The sequence below is a fragment of the Macaca thibetana genome, chromosome 12 (genome assembly GCF_024542745.1).
Source record: "Macaca thibetana thibetana isolate TM-01 chromosome 12, ASM2454274v1, whole genome shotgun sequence".
In the NCBI taxonomy this organism is placed as follows: Eukaryota; Metazoa; Chordata; class Mammalia; order Primates; family Cercopithecidae; genus Macaca; species Macaca thibetana.
This window is the reverse complement of record NC_065589.1, coordinates 122,236,102-122,252,154: the sequence shown is the minus strand read 5'-3', so window position 1 is coordinate 122,252,154 and position 16,053 is coordinate 122,236,102. Positions and strand designations below refer to the sequence as shown.

Below are 16,053 nucleotides of genomic sequence, written 5' to 3'. Positions count from 1 at the left end.
TTAATAGAAAATATTATTTTCTCAATATGAGATAAATGGACACGAGCATACTCTCTTTTGAACATGAACATAAGAAAATACTTAAATTTTATGAAGTCACTCTCAAATTTCAAGAAGTAGAGACTCAGAAACATAAATTTTAATGTTACTAGGATCACAACAGAGCAATATGTACGTATGCTTTCTCCCTTTTTATTAAAAATATGACTTGGTGTAATTTTTTTAAATTGTATTTTATTTGTATTGGAATATTGTTTCATTAGTATGATTATATACAAAATGTTTAAATATAGGAAATTTCACCATCTGTATTCCTATCATTTTTCATTGCATGTCATGATTATTACTGAATATAGTTTATATGCAGGGTATGCAGACTAAAAGGTGATCCACGTCCTGGCATCGAGTTTATTAGGTACGCCACTGTTCATGGGGAAGTGGTAGAGAAACCATGACAATTCTGATTGGATAGTCACAGGCTCCTAGGGTGGGAAATAAGTCAGGAAATTACTTTTGGAACAAAGGTAAAACAAAAAGTAGACTCCAAATATGAATAGAATGCATAATAATCCTCTTTTCAGCTTTGCATGGAAAGCGTCATGAAAAAAGTCCTGTAGTGTGGAAGATTAAAGTCACAGGTAAGAGATACTTTGGAAACTGTAATAGGTGTCTGTGGGAATTTTCGGAATGCCCATGTTTTGATGAGAGAATGACTGATTAAATACTGACAGGTCATAATAAATCATAAAGCATCAGAAGAAACTAGACATTATCACTGCTAATTTTACAGATGTCCAGCGAGATTAATTTGCTGGTACAAATGCCCACTAGCGATTGGTGGCAAAAACAAGACTAAAACTTGTTTGTTGATCGGTTACATTAAATTCATAATTGAGCGCACTTACAGCTTATTTCGAGTCGAATGAAGTCTTTAATGCCAAGATTTTCTAGGAAAACTCCGGATAATGCTGTGGTTTTAAAAAAGAAGGAAATATCGGCACTGAATTCCGCATGGAAGGTAGGAAAGTGGAGGTAAGAGGCTTCTGTGTAAAATGAGACGGCGTTCCAGAAGCGTCCTGCAAATGAGAAAATCCTTCAACATGGTTTATCGTTTTCAATGGGGTAGGGGAAAGCACTGGGTATGTGGGTAATTTTCAAGACTAGGGCACACTGCAGGGAAAAGGGATAAGGGAGTAAAAACATCTTGTGCTCATGTAATGCAGAGAGAAAGCTTCTTTCGATTTAGTACTCACGGTCACCATAGCAACGCAAGGGACCAATTCTCCAAGCGGCTTCTGAGTTTGATCTGTCGGTATCAGTGATAACTATCTGAGTGACAGGCAAGTGGTCTTTGAAGGAAAGAAAGCCAGTATCATTTGTCCTGCAAAACATAAATTTAAGAAAAAAAGAGGACAAAATGTGGATCATCTAGGGACTCTTTTCCATGACCCCTCTTTTCAGAAGTGATTTGGGTAGTTGCAGCAGGGTAGGGGAAGAGAGGGGGAAAACAGAAGGCCTTTCATCGCCTAAGTGTGTGTGAAGGAAAGGAATGTGAATTACAAAACCCATGGCTGGCTTCCAAAAACAAGTGAATTTTCCATCTTCCCCGCGTGTGCTTGTAGAAATGGATAGTTGACAAAGATTGCTGCTGCTTTTGGTGGCTAAGAGCAGACCACCTGCTCAAAGTGTGCTAATGTGACATTAAACCTCACCTCTCATTCCCATAAAGAGATCAGCTATCTCAGCAACTAACTTGAAACAGCCATCACAAATTCCACTCAAAAATCACTCCAAGGACTTGTTTCAGCCACCTGCCGACAGGTTTTAGTCAACTTTATCTATTTTTTACCACCCTTTAACTCGAGGTGCTTTACGGTTACTGCTTCCTTGCTTTTCATTTTGTTCTTAAACATCTCAGTAGTTAATGACTCTGACTTTGTTTTTGTTAACCATGCAAATAAAATATTGACTAATCATCTTTGGATAAAGTTCAGAAAGAATAGGATAAGTCATTGGAAATGTTTTCCCCTTTTGTTGACGGTGGTGTTTTTGGACTCATGGTAAGGGCCACATCATTTGGCTGAGAAGGAAAAATTGGATGTAGGAAACTAGCATTGAATGTACAACTGTTCTGAGGCAGTTATACTAGGGGATAGGTATTTCCCCCCCACCAAAAAAAAAAAATACTATGCCGTAGGTGTCATTATGCCCACTTATAAATGAGGAAGCTGAGGCTGAGAGATATTAGATAGCTAGCCTAAGGTCATACCTCACACCACAGAAGAGGCAGGGACAACGTCACATTCTTGGCATCCCCAGGATCTACCCCAGGTCTTTAAGGACATAGTTTTAGAAGCATACAGATGGGTTCTGGAATCTCAGTCCTCAGGTCCTAGCTATGTTAGACTGGGCAAATAATTTCATTTCTGAGATATTCAGTGTGCTCAATTTTAAAATGGAGATAACATCTACATCACAATGACTGATGGGTTTAAAAGAGATTATGTAGTCACTTAGCATGCTATGGTAAATGCTCAAAAATGGTGGCAGTGACACTTATTTTAGTTCTCTTCTTTGCTCCTGAACTACTCTGTGGCCCCAGGCAAGTCAATTCATCTTTTTATGCATCCACCTATGATTCTGCATTGGAGAGCTTATATGACACAGCACATGTAGAAAATTAAATTTTCAGATTTATTATCCAACTCATGAAAATGGAGAAAAACATATTAATTCATCTTAATTATGAATAAGTCAAATATTCACCTGTACACATGTTCCTACAGATCTATCAAATGGAAAATGTAAAGAAATGTACTGTACAATATCTACAATTCGAATACCTGTACTTAGAGGCCATTCAAAGGATATAGAATAAGGCTTTTGTCTCAGCTTGAAAGTACATCTATGAATGCTGCATAGACACAGGGATAAAGTTCAATCTCCACATTCCAATATCTTTTCAGGCAGAGATTTTAAAGCAAATGCCAAACAGCCAAAGTGGAATGAAGACCAAACCTAAATCCTCTCCTGAAGAAATTCTGTACTGCTATAGCATTGTATGCCTCTCCATTTCCATTTTCAAGGTGAAAATAGTAGTTTCTAAAGTCTGCCCATCAATGCCAATGACTGCCTTTCCTATACACTCTGGCATCTTGTCTACAAAAATTTGATGTTTTTGTGTCAAAGTGTTGAGATCTAAAAATAGCACTCTAAGAATAAAATTCTCTTCCAAATAACAGAGGAAAAAAAATCATATTTAGTTTGATGATGCAAGGCACATTACTAAGAATACTTTTTACCTGAAAACTTAAAATAAATTTCTCTCTAAAGCTATTTAATGCAACAGAAACAGATACAAATTTAAATGCCTACAGGGGCCAAGCAGATCGAAATGTATGTGAATCCAGCTTTGTGTTAGTAATAAATGGAAATTGACACACAATCTCAGTGTCAGGGGGAAAGAGAGATAAGTATAAAGTAGGTGTTCCAACTAAAGCAGGCCTGTAGTACTCATTAGCAACAGGAAATTATGCCATTCTGTAATATGAGACCAAAGAGCCAGGCTAGAATATTAATGTAAAAATTTTCAGTTTTTGAATATTGGCAATGAAATTTAAATTTCTTTAAAAAATTACAGTGGGAACCCACATTGACTGGACCAATAAACTGCATGTGAAGGCTATGTTGAGCCTATAGGCAATGGAGCCATCAAAGGGAATTTGCATATTTATTCCTGCGTTTAAGGTCATACTAGGAATATGATTGGATTTAATTAAATTTGTGAGTGACAGGTATGATTCCAACATTTCAAAACAATGGGTAGGACAATTGGTGGTGATGGTAGTGGTGATTGTCATGGTGAGTTTTAGTCACAATAAAATGATGCAAATGATGGTGGTACCTATTGATAGGCAAGGAGTCTACAGCTGTAGATTTGCTTTCTTCATGCCAAGGGTAAGAACTCTGCAAACTTTCACTTCCTTTGGAGCAATGCGCAAGGCCCTTCCTAAGTATAGTTGAGAGATGATTGTTTTGTATGTAGTAGGAAAGCCTGTCACCGGGACCAGACGACATGAGTTGAATCCATGCACCTCAACACCCTAGTTGTATAACATCAGTGAGGTCACTCTGGGGCTCAGTTTTCTTATGTTTTAAATGGTTATAATAATAATAATAATACTAACAATTTGATATTTTTGTATGAATCAAAGGGGATAATATATATAAAACAATGAACACACCAACTTGCGCATAGTAGAGATTCAATACATAGTTATGGAAATTCTCATTGAAGTTTGAAATACAAACACGACATACAAAGAATATATAAAAGGAGAACAAGACATGGCACCCCACAACCAGAATGCATGAGCAGAGCAGCCAGACATTCTCACGTATGGCGCCTATAAGGGCACATGGAATAGGCGTATGATCCTTAAAAAACAAGTTAGTATGACCTAAAAAATAATAAAACACACGCAGCAAGAAAAAAACTTATTCTCAAGGGCAAGGGTATGGTACAGAATTAGTCAATGTGGTTTCTCTAAGTTTAAATATCTGAATCTTGGTATTTCACCAAATTTAGAATGGCAGAGTGATGGGGGGGATATCATTCAAGTCTGATGAAATGTCACAGACTGCCATTCATTTTTATCAACCAATTTTGGTTAACTGCTGCTTGGTAAGTTTATTTTAGTATATAATTTGGGTGACCTAACTATTAAAAAATACAATGGGTTTTTTTTCCCCCTCTTTTGTGTCCTTTCCTCTTTCAGTCACTTGGAAGTAGTAAATAAAATGTTATATATGGTAGACAAACAGAAAATTATAGGAAGGATTCAAGAACTCAGCTCCCTCTGAAGCCCATGTGCGAATCTCAGTGGATTAACCTCAAGAGACTCCACACCCGCTTCTCCTGAGTGGGGTACATGATGTTTTTCGTTTCTTACGGCTGTAAAGGAGGAATGGCCAGTAAGATGCCTGCCAGCAGCTCTTCAAGTCTGCAGTGCTGCACTGATGCTTGCTGATAATTCTATCTTACCTTTGTTTAAGGAGCAATTATTTCTCTGTTGCTTTCTTTCTCAAGACTTCCAGATAAAAAAAAAAAAAAAAAAAAAAAAAAAAAAAAGACCGAGGAGATTAGGTAACAAGAAGCTTTAAATGAGCTTAAGGGTAATTTGGCCGCCAACCAAAGCAAATTCAGGCATTGAGTGGTCAGATATACAGTCTACCCAAGGATAATATTCATTTCCCTGTGTTCCACACAGGGGTGGGTGAGGGGGACTGGACCACATCTGGAATCTTGTTTTTATTTCCAAGCATAAGAAAAAAGGGGAGAAGGCAAATTAAGTATATATTTAAAATGTTCAGAAACTTTTTTTTTCTATAAATGCTCTAGAAACCTGAAACCATAGGACTTTTCACAAACAGATACAAGAAAACAAAAGCAGGTCTTGGTATATGAATCAGCCAAGATTTACTCAATGCCACTTTCCTGTTAAGAAATTAAAATGACCCTCAAGAAGTCAGAGACGTAAAATTGATTTAAAAAATACCACAGATGAAGATTTTGGGGGTCATAATTTGTAGAACATGACCTCAAAATAAAGAAGGAAACAATTAGTGGTGTCATTTTATATATATATATAAAATGAACATGTATATAATGTGTATATATAATGAATATATATAATGTATGTATAATGAATATATAATGCATATATATAATGAATATATATATAATGTGTATACATAATAAATGTATATATATTTCTAGAAATATATTCATACATTTCTAGATTGCCTTCAGTCTTATTCAGGAAGCAAGTAGATTAAAAGTCAAAACTATTAGACTGTACACCATACTTGTGATTCACTACCACTTAGATCTTGATGATTCCAAAATATATATCTCTCTTTCTCTGGAACACATCAACTGTTGGTCTTCTCCAACTCTTCAAATTTCTCAAGACTTAACTCCAGTTTCCTCTCAAAAATGTTCCCAAATGTTCTGTATTCTCTTTTCCTTCTCCATCCTAATTTCAATTTCTTGCATATAATATTTTGTGACATTGATTTATATATTGATTTGTGTGTGTGTGTAATTCTTGTTTTCCCTGTTGGAAAATGGGTAAAGGTTTCATAGAGAATAAGCTCGGCATTAATCAGCAATTTAGCCAGGGTATCTGCAAAGTCAGACCATCTGAACCCACCGTGATTTGCTTTCTCTTGGCTTGAGCAATCCTCCCTATGTCCATGGCTAGTATTTTATCCTGAATCTCATCTTCTGATGTCTCAGGGCACTTCCTCCTTCAATTAAGCTCTCTCTTTATGTTGTACCTTCGACTTCTCCCTCTTTTTCTGCTTGCATGCTGTAGTCGTCCTCAACCCTATCTCTCAATCTAGTTACTTCCCTTCTTTTCTCTTCAGAGTCAAATTTTCTTCAGATCATTGCCTGCATTCTCTCATCTCATCTTCCTCTGCACCCTTTTCCTCCTCAACCTATGACAATTGGCCTTTTCCCCTTTCAGTCCACTGAGACTTCTCTTATTAAACTGCTAGTTTCCATGGAACATGTCAGTCCCTAATGTCCTTCACTTTGTTACAGCATTTTACATTTTACTTTTGCCTTCTTTGCTGTTACACACACACACACACACACACACACACACACACACACGTTCCTCCATGAATATATATTTATTTGACTGTCTACTAAATCCTTCCCTTGGATGTCATCAGGCACCTTAAACTAAGATGTTCAACCTCCTTCACTAGTCGTTTTCTCAGGGGTCAGTTTTCCCACCTGTCTGTCACTCACCTCTGTGAATGACTTGCCCTGTACACCCAGTTGCTGAGGCCATAAGCATATGAGTCTTCATTTCTCTGTTCTTTCTTACTTCCTCCCCCACTCTTAATTAACAACTTCCACCAATCTCACTTTCTTCATGTCCCTCCATTCAATGGCTTTATCCTCATGCTCCCGAACTCAGTTTTATTTTGAGATCTCATGGCTCTGCCTAGGCCTTGGGGCTGGTGACACAAACTGGATCCCTGCTTCTAATCTATCTACTCTCTTAATTCCTATCATTCTTCTTATTATTCCAGGAAACATGTTTATATAATATGTACCATGATTCATACTTTATTGCTTAAAACCTTTTAAGAGGTCTCTATCTCTCATAGGTAAAGTCCAAACACCAAAATATTTACAAAGTGAACAATAAAATGTTATTTTAAATCACTGTTGCCTTTTACAGAGATAAACTATTTTTAAAAAATAAGATCCCTAAATTAGAGGCACTGCTAGAGTTTGAGGTTGCTGCTTTAGAATGTACTGGTGGTTTGGGGACTCAGATGAGCAACTCATATCCGTGGAGCCTTTCCCTGGCCATGGGAGCATTGAAATAGAGTTTCACACATGAACTCACTTAATCCTGAGAATAACGCTAGGAAAATATTGTTAACAATTACCTGCATTGTACAGGAGCAAGAACTGAGATTCAGGAAGATGATAAAACTTCTCAAGGTTTATCATTTGCAAATAGAAAGGCCAGGATTGACACAGATTTAGATGCCAAAGCATTTGCCTATAACCACCAACGTCTCCTGTGCTCCAACACGGGTCTCCCACCTGCCGACAGCAGCTCTCTCAAGAATGGAAGCTGGTGCTTGTGAAGCCTCCTCTGGACTGTGCTGGAATCACAGCGCCAGGCCCTGAGTCCTCACACTGTCCTCAGTAGGTCCCAGGGTGACCATCCCCATTCTGTGCACACAGGCTTTCTCCACACAAGACACAGCTCAATTGATTAGGTTTCTGTTTACTAATTTGCAATCATTTTCCAGCCCTTCATTCCCTGAGATTACACATGGATCACCTTGACAGGATTTCTGGGAGTCCACGAGCTCTTCTGTTATACATTCACAAGGAATCTCTTGGTTTATTTACACACAGGGCAGATCCACCAGTTACATGGTGAATTTTACGAATAAACTTTCAGAGAGCAGCCCTGTTTTGGGAAGAAGGAATTTCAGTGCTATTTCCTTACTCCACTCAAAGTCTGGTGGTTGAATGAACTTTGTGCTTGCATGGTATTACTTCTGTTATGTTTTTGTTCATTGCATACATGCATATATACTTTTCTTTCTTTTCCCTTTAGTTTCTTTTTTTTTATTTCCAACTTTTAATTTCAGGGGTACATGTGTAGGGTGTGGAAGTTTATTACATAGGTAAACGTGTGCCATGGTGGTTTGCTGCACAGATCATCCCATCACTTAGTTATTAAGCCCAGCATTCATCAGCTATTCTTCCTGATGCTGTCCCTCCTCCCACACCCAACCTCCCACAGGCCCCAGTGTGTGTTGTACCCCAGCCCGATGTGTTCATGTGTTCTCATCAGTTCGCTGCCATTTATAAGTGAGAAGATGCAGTATTTGGTTTCCTCCTCCTGTGTTAATTTACTGAGAATAATGGCTTTCAGTTCCATCCATGTCCCTGCAAAGCACATGATCTCGTTCCTTTTTATGACTGCATAGTATTCCATGGTGTATATGTACCACATTTTCTTTATCCAGTCTATCATTGATGGGCACTTGGGTTGATTCCATGCCTTTGCTATTGACAATAGTGCTGCAATGAACAGACATGTGCATGTAACTTTATCACAGAATGGTTTCTATTCCTTTGGGTATATGCCCAGTAATGGAATTGCTGGGTCAAATGATAGTCTGTCTAAATCTTTGAGGAATCGCCACACTGTCTTCAAAAATGATTGAACTAATTTACGCTCCCACCAACGGTATAAACATGGCTTTTTAATAGCCATTCTGACTGGTATAAGATGGTATCCCATTGTGGTTTTGATTTGCAATACATGCATACAGACTTTTCTTAGACATCCGTTTAACTTCTACAAATCAATGTTGGCTTTTATAGTTTATTTAAGATTGGATGAAAATGGAGAAAATAATAATAAAAAGATCGTTGATAAATCTTTGAGCTCTGACTCCATGGCACATCTGCTAGGTGCACAAATCATTGCTAACTCAGCCAGTATTTCCCAGAGATAGATATTCCCCCACTTTAAAAAAATAAATTAGAAACCAGAAGCTTAGAGAGGCTAAATGACGTAGGCTTTCTAGTTAATAGGTGACAAATCCACAATTTGTTCTTTCCATTGCATAATAAAATATTACTGAGATTCATTACGTTTTATATTTAGAAAACGACAATGATACCAGCAAAAACAGCTACAGTTGTGTGTATTTTAAGTGTATTACATGAATTAGCTCATGACACTTTCACAAAACACCTATAAGACAGATGTGCAAAGGAGATGGAATTATTTCTCCTTCTGCTACTTGATGAAGGCACTACACTTTAAAAAAAAAATGCAGACATTGGGATTTATTTGTAGTTCACAGAGAGCATTGCCATGGACCACAGAATCAGCCCCAGGCAGAATAGAAATGAAAAAGACAGAGGGAATGAAAGGAGCAAGAAAACAGCATCCCCAACTTCCCATTCTGTCAGAGCTGTCCCCTTCAGACATACTTGGCTAAGAGTTCCAGCAAATTCTGATCAAGAAGTTGTAAGGAATGTCTCTCCGTGTATCTGTGTTCTGACTGGTGAGTTCTGAATATCCCTGTGGTAAAGCTACCTCCTCAGGGAGAGGATCATTTCATGTAAATGCAAAATCATAATCTCTATAATGACTGTGAGTTTTATTTCTGATACAATTTTGCTATTGCTCGAATAATGAGACTTTACAGACAATTTAGTGATACTATATTTGTAAAGCTTGACAGATAACTGATGTAATAGAAACCTCAACCTACGTTTTGTTTTCCACAAGATTAAAAAAAAGTATTTCATAGCTATGTTTTGTTTTCCAGAACTCATGGATGATAAACTGTTCCTATTAGATATTTTTCCCTAAAAGGTGGATAGGATGGTGGCATCATTAAATAAAAAGAAGGAAAAAAAAACCCTCTTTAATGCTACCATAGGCAAAGTATTTTATTTACCTCATTTAGGGTATTTACCTCATTTAGAATTTTACAAAATAATGATGTGACATTTTGGTTTTGAATTTTCAACCTTTTATTGCAAGTTCTTTTTTTTTCTATTTTCATATGTTTTTCTTTATCTCTTAACTGGGCAAGGCCTTCTTATTCTTTCCATTGAGATACATCACAAAACATTCTGTCTAAAAAATGTAGGCTGGCTGGGAATAATGGTTCACGCCTGTAATCCCATAACTTTGAGAGTTCGATGTGTGAGGATTGCTTGAGGTCAGGAGTTTGAGGTTGCAGTGAGCCAAGATCACATCACTGCACTCTAGCCTGGGCGACAGAGTGAGACCCTGTCTTAAAAAAAATTTAAAAAAAATTGAAACCCAGTCATGGGAACATTAGCATAAGCAAGCCAGTATCAAGTTACTCCAGAATGTATACTTTAAGAGTATATTCAATGACTAAAACAGCAGAAAATAACTAGCAAGTGGAGCGCATATTTGGCCAGGAAGAGTGGATGAGGAGAGAGAAAATGTCCCATCTCTTCATTCATGCATCCTTTCATTAGGCAGTTAATGCGTGGAGGACCCACCAGGTGCCAAGTATACTCCTCTCCAACACAAGAGGCTGGCCCTGATTAGTTTGCAAGATGCGTGTGGGAATTCAGGGACTGAGTGAGCAAAAACCCACATAAACCCTTTCTAATTCCTGTCTGCCTAGAGAACAGGCACTTTCAAAACTCAATAAGCAGTAGAGTAGCTCATAAACAGATTCATGAATAATCAAATTCAACCAATAGAGATTGCCTAATTTATTATTCTTTTTAAATAAGCAATAGAACGTTAGTGTGCCCCGAGGTGAAATTTTTGTTTCTCTCAGAATTCAAGATTGGAGCCCCTTCTCAAGATACTACCTGGTCTAAGGCGTCCTCACTGCATGGAGCCTGGGAATCTCAGAGGTGAAGGTTTTGAGGAAACCAAAAGAGTTCTGAAAGATCAAATAATGACCCAGGTGAGGAAACAGCAAAATTTGACACCACTAGGAGGTATCCAGCATCATCTCATTCTGCGTCTCATGGGAAGGGAATGCAGGGTCCTTGGGAGGGGCAATGTCCTGGGGCCTGGATTAGACATGTAGTCACCAAAACAAAAGCCTATTTTGAAGGCAAATGTGTACAAAGATAACTTTTGGAACAGGATGTTCACTTGTAGCTACTTTTAAAAAAATTAATTGTTTAATTGAACAACAAAAATTGTATATATTTGTAGGGCATAATGTGATGTGTTGACATATGTATAAATCATGGAAAGGCTAAATCAAGCTACTTAACGTATCTATCCCCTCACATGGAAACAATCTCAGTGTCCATCAGTGAATAAATGAATAAGGAAAATGTGTATATAACCAATGAACTATTGTTCAAGCTTGGCAAATTAAGAAAACCCTGTCCTTTTCAATAACATGAATGAACCTGGAATATATGATGTTAAGTGAAATAATCCAGGCATAGAAAGACAAATAACTACTTTTGGTAGCCAGAAGAAAATCAATCTGTAGCAAAAGGCATGTAGGTTAAAATTTGGTAAATATTTCTTGTGAGATAGTAAAACAGGAGTAATGGCTAACAAGGAAGTAAATTTCAACTAAAATTTCAACTAATCCTATCATGGCTATGGCCTGACCTATCTGAAAATACGTTGGTAAAAATCTGTCTAACAGAAATCATTCACCTATCATTCATTCATGAATTTAGCAACATTTATTAAATAATTTCTCTGTAACAGAAAAGTAGAACCAAAGGCTAAATAGTAGCTTAAAGTTCCAGCATTCTATATGCTAAAAAAATAACATCCCATAAAAATATTCTATTCTTTAAGGAAAAGAATAAAAGATTTTCTTTTTTGGATTATCAAAAGACTGGAATTTACACCTTACATCATTTTCTCTTCCTATTTTTGCCATATCACTTTATACAAGGGTACACTAAGGGCAAGAGGCAAAGAACAGAGTTACCAAAAATCAAATAAAAACTTCTGTACTTTCTTCTAAAATAAATAAAAGAATGTTCTACTGCTAAGTAAAAGAGCTTCACTTTAGTGCAACCTGGTTGTTTGGATGAGAAGACTCTTCATCTGGGCCACGGGTCATCACCATGAGGGACATTGCACATTCTCTCTGCCTTCTCCAACATGCTGTTCCACCGGCCTTTGACCCCTCTTGCTGGATGACTGTTTTCCCACCTCCCACACAGCCCGACACTCTCCTGAGCTGTCTCCAGGGTCTGCAACCCAGAGCTGTCACCAGAGTTTCCTTTCTTACTCTCAACAAGCCAGCACTCTAAAGTAGCTGGTTCAGAAACCATCTAGTTGGGAGGATTCCTAGAGATTGAATGGTGATATTTAAGAGAAGTTCCTTTGCAAACAGTCATTAATTACTAAAATTATTATTCTTTACATGTTCCTTCATTTCTTCCTTTTTCATTACCATTTAGTGATTTGGTTGGGATAGAAACCCCTAGGAAATCAGCTAATTCAGATGTGTAGTTAAAGCTTTCCTCTTACTCGAAGAAGGAAATGTACTTTTGAGGTTCACTGAGTGACTTTTTCTTCTCTCCCCACCCACCTCCATCTTGTGAGCTGTGTCACTTTCACTCACCCCTACAACATGCACTCATTATCTTCATTTACTTGAGTCTCATTGAAATGTATGTTATTCAGTTACAGCGGCTTGTTAAAATAGAACAAGACGGCCATGGTTGAATGCACCTATAGTCCCAATGCTTTGGGAGGCTGAGATGGAAGGATTGCTTGAACCCAAGCAATCAAGACCAGCTTGGGCAACAAAGTGAGACCCTCACTCAAAAAATAATGAAACAAAACAGAAATTATCAATCACCAGAGGCTTAGAAGATGCCCCAGGTTCCCTAAGCACCCTGGCTTAGCAAAGAGAAGCATGCATGCTACAGTGATGTGATTTGAGAGATCATAGGAGGGTTCTCTCTAGCATCCTCACTGGCTACCCATTATTCAAAACCCCAACGTTAGCAGCTCATTTGCCATAATCACTAAGCGCATCCTTAGATTCAGCTAAAACATCTACTCTGCCCCTTAGGCAAGCGACCTTAACCAAACCATTTATCATCTCTGAGCCTCAGTTTCTTTTTTCTGGGGAAAAGAAATAATAAAACCAAACTCAAGAGTTATTGAGATGTTAATATGAGATATAGTATATAACATACTAAGAACAATTCAGGCTATGATAGGTAACATTTAAGTGGCAATGTTATCTAGGAGTTGTAACATATTAAACTGCTACCCACTGGGTGCTATACAAGGCCAAGTCAGTTTTCTGATTAATTTCACAAAGGCAAAAACTTGAGGAAATTTTACAAGGCAAGAATATCCAAAGCTTCTCTGAGGCACACAGAACACCACTGATAGTAAACGAGGCATGGTGGTCTAAAACAAAATTTGAAATGTGTGGAAAGTCAGTCTGACCACATGTTGGTCAAGAAAGAAGTCGCAAGTATGTTGAACGTGATTAACTATTTCACAAGTGTGTCAGCTTTTGTATTTTTCCTTTCTGCAGTAAACAATAGAGTTTGATATATAAATAATAAATGCATTTTCACAAATATGCCTGGTCTCATGTGTGAATGCTTATCGTATGCCTATAATCCTTGTACAGACAAAGCTAGCTCACTGTTATTTCCATACCAGGAGCTTCATAACCTGGATTTGACCTTCCTCCCTCCCTTTATCTTCTGTACATTTCTCACATGACGACTGTGCAACAACCACACCAATATATTGAGAGTGGTGATTTGTATATTATTTTACATTTCCCCCCTGCACACAGACGTTCCCCCCACCCCCAACCCCTGCCTGTAGTACACCAGTTTGTTTATTTCTTTAGCTTCTTCTCTTCCTTCAAAACTTAACTGCTGCTTCTCTTCACAATCTAAATTTCCCAGCTCATTTCTACCCCAGGTTCAGGTACATCTGTGCTTATTTCTCTTGCCAAATTTTTCAGACCGATGTATTACTATTAGGTTGGTGCAAAACTCATTGTGGTTTTTGCCATTACTTTTTTTTTTTTTTTTTTTTTGAGACAGAGTTTCGCGCTGCTGCCAGGCTGGAATGCAGTGGCACCATCTCAGCTCAGTGCAAGCTCCTCCTGCTGGGTTCAAGCTATTCTCCTGCCTCAGCCTCCTGAGTAGCTGAAACTACAGGTGCACGCCACCACACCCAGCTAATTTTTGTATTTTTAGTAGAGATGGGGTTTCACCATGTTGGCCAGGTTGGTCTTGAGCCACTGACCTCGTGATCTGCCCACCTCAGTCTCCCAAAGTGCTGGGATTACAGGCGTGAGCCACTGTGCCCAGGCTTGCCACTACTTTTAAATGGCAAAAACCACAATTACTTTCTCACCCACCTAATAACTAACTAGCACTTTCTTTACACTGTCCTGAGGGTTCCTCAAGGGAAGTGACCATAATGCCCTTGACTTTCTCTGTACAGCAGACTATCTGTCTGGTACAGAGTAGGCACTAATTAAGCGATAAATCAGTAAATGTTTGATAAAGTAATACATACAGATGCTTCTATAATGAATTATTTATAAAAACCCTTTACCACAGGCTATGACTTGCACTAAGACAATGAATGAAACTCAGAAGTGTTGAATCAGAATCTCAGCCTCTACTCCCTCTTGAGAATGACAGAAGGAACTTTCTGATCTGTTCTCACCTAGACTTTGCCCCAAGATGGTCAATATGCTACTCAGGGACATCCAGGAGTGAGGCAAGCATCCTTAAGAGGGGAAACTCAGTCCTTTTCTCTTGACCTTTGATAGGCAGATTGTTGAACAGGACCTTATCTAATAATAAATTCTGATGACCTAAGAGAGGTCACTTGCCACAGAAAGTGGCCCTGGATGGAAAATTTTCACTGGCTCTAAAGGAAATGGAAAGGGTCATGAAATATGTAACAACTTCTGGAGTCATCAAGGTGAGAGAAGACATTGTGAAGAATCCCTCTGAGCTCACTCTGGATGATGAAGTGAAATCATCAGATAAGGGGTTCAGAGGTTAGTGAAACAGTGAGCAGGTCAAAGGAGGGAGAGGCTGGGAGCTGAGTGGAAGACAGCAGTGGAAAGTTTTAGGAAAGGAGACACAGAGCACTTCAGCCCAATTAAGGGATATAAGGTCACGCTCCTCCCTGTCCCTCAGTGTGCAGTAAACTAAGCCTGGTTCATTTGATCCCAGGGAAGTGGAGACACTGAGGCAGTGTTCAGTAGGCAAATGTCCTATAAAAAAAGGGATAAAGGAGAAGAAACACTGAGCAAAGACCAAGAAGGCAACTAAGAAAGGACTCAGAGTCTGCCAGGAGCATTGGCTCACGCCTGTAATCCCAGCACTTTGGGAGGTCGAGGCAGGTGAATCATGAGGTCAGGAGCTTGAGACCAACCTGACCAACATGGAGAAACCCCATCTGTACTAAAAATTAGCCGGGCGTGGTGGTGTGCCCTGTAATCCCAGCTACTCAGGAGCCTGAGGCAGGAGAGTTGCTTCAACCTGGGAGGCAGAGGTTGCAGTGAGCCGAGATCATGTCACTGCACTCCAGCTTGTGTGACAGAGGGAGACTCCGTTGAAAGAAAGAAAGAAAGAAAAAAAAGAAAGAAAGAAAGAGCGAGAGAGAAAGAGAGAGAGAAAGAAAAAGAAAGAAAGAAAGAAAGAGGAAGGGAGGGAGGGAAGGAAGGAAGGAAGGGAGGAAGGAAGGAAGGAAGGAAGGAAGGAAGGAAAGGAGGGAGGAAGGGAGGAAGGTGGAGGTGAGAGGAGGGGGGGGGGGGAGGGAAGGGGGGGGAGGGGGGAGGGGAGGGGAGGAGGGAGGGAAGGGGAGGGGAGGGGAGGGGGAGGGGAGGGGAGGGGAGGGGGGGGGAGGGGGGGAGGGGAGGGGAGGGGAGGGGAGGGGGGGGGAGGGGAGGTGGGGAGGGGTCTGAGTCAAGAGTAACTAGGAGAAGCACTTCTACCTATTC

The 16,053-nt window shown here is 39.1% G+C and overlaps 1 protein-coding gene across 1 annotated transcript in view; it reads right to left on the bottom strand.

Moving 5' to 3' along the window:
• The window catches only part of CNTNAP5 (contactin associated protein family member 5), an 862,050-nt gene that overhangs the window by 158,357 nt on the left and 687,640 nt on the right, over positions 1 to 16,053 (bottom strand). Inside the window, exons 15-16 of the mRNA XM_050752523.1 lie at positions 1,254 to 1,381; positions 906 to 1,076 (exon numbers count right to left, since the gene is read on the bottom strand). Coding sequence (XP_050608480.1) covers positions 906 to 1,076; positions 1,254 to 1,381 — 299 coding nt within the window. The remainder of the gene's footprint in view (positions 1 to 905; positions 1,077 to 1,253; positions 1,382 to 16,053) is intronic.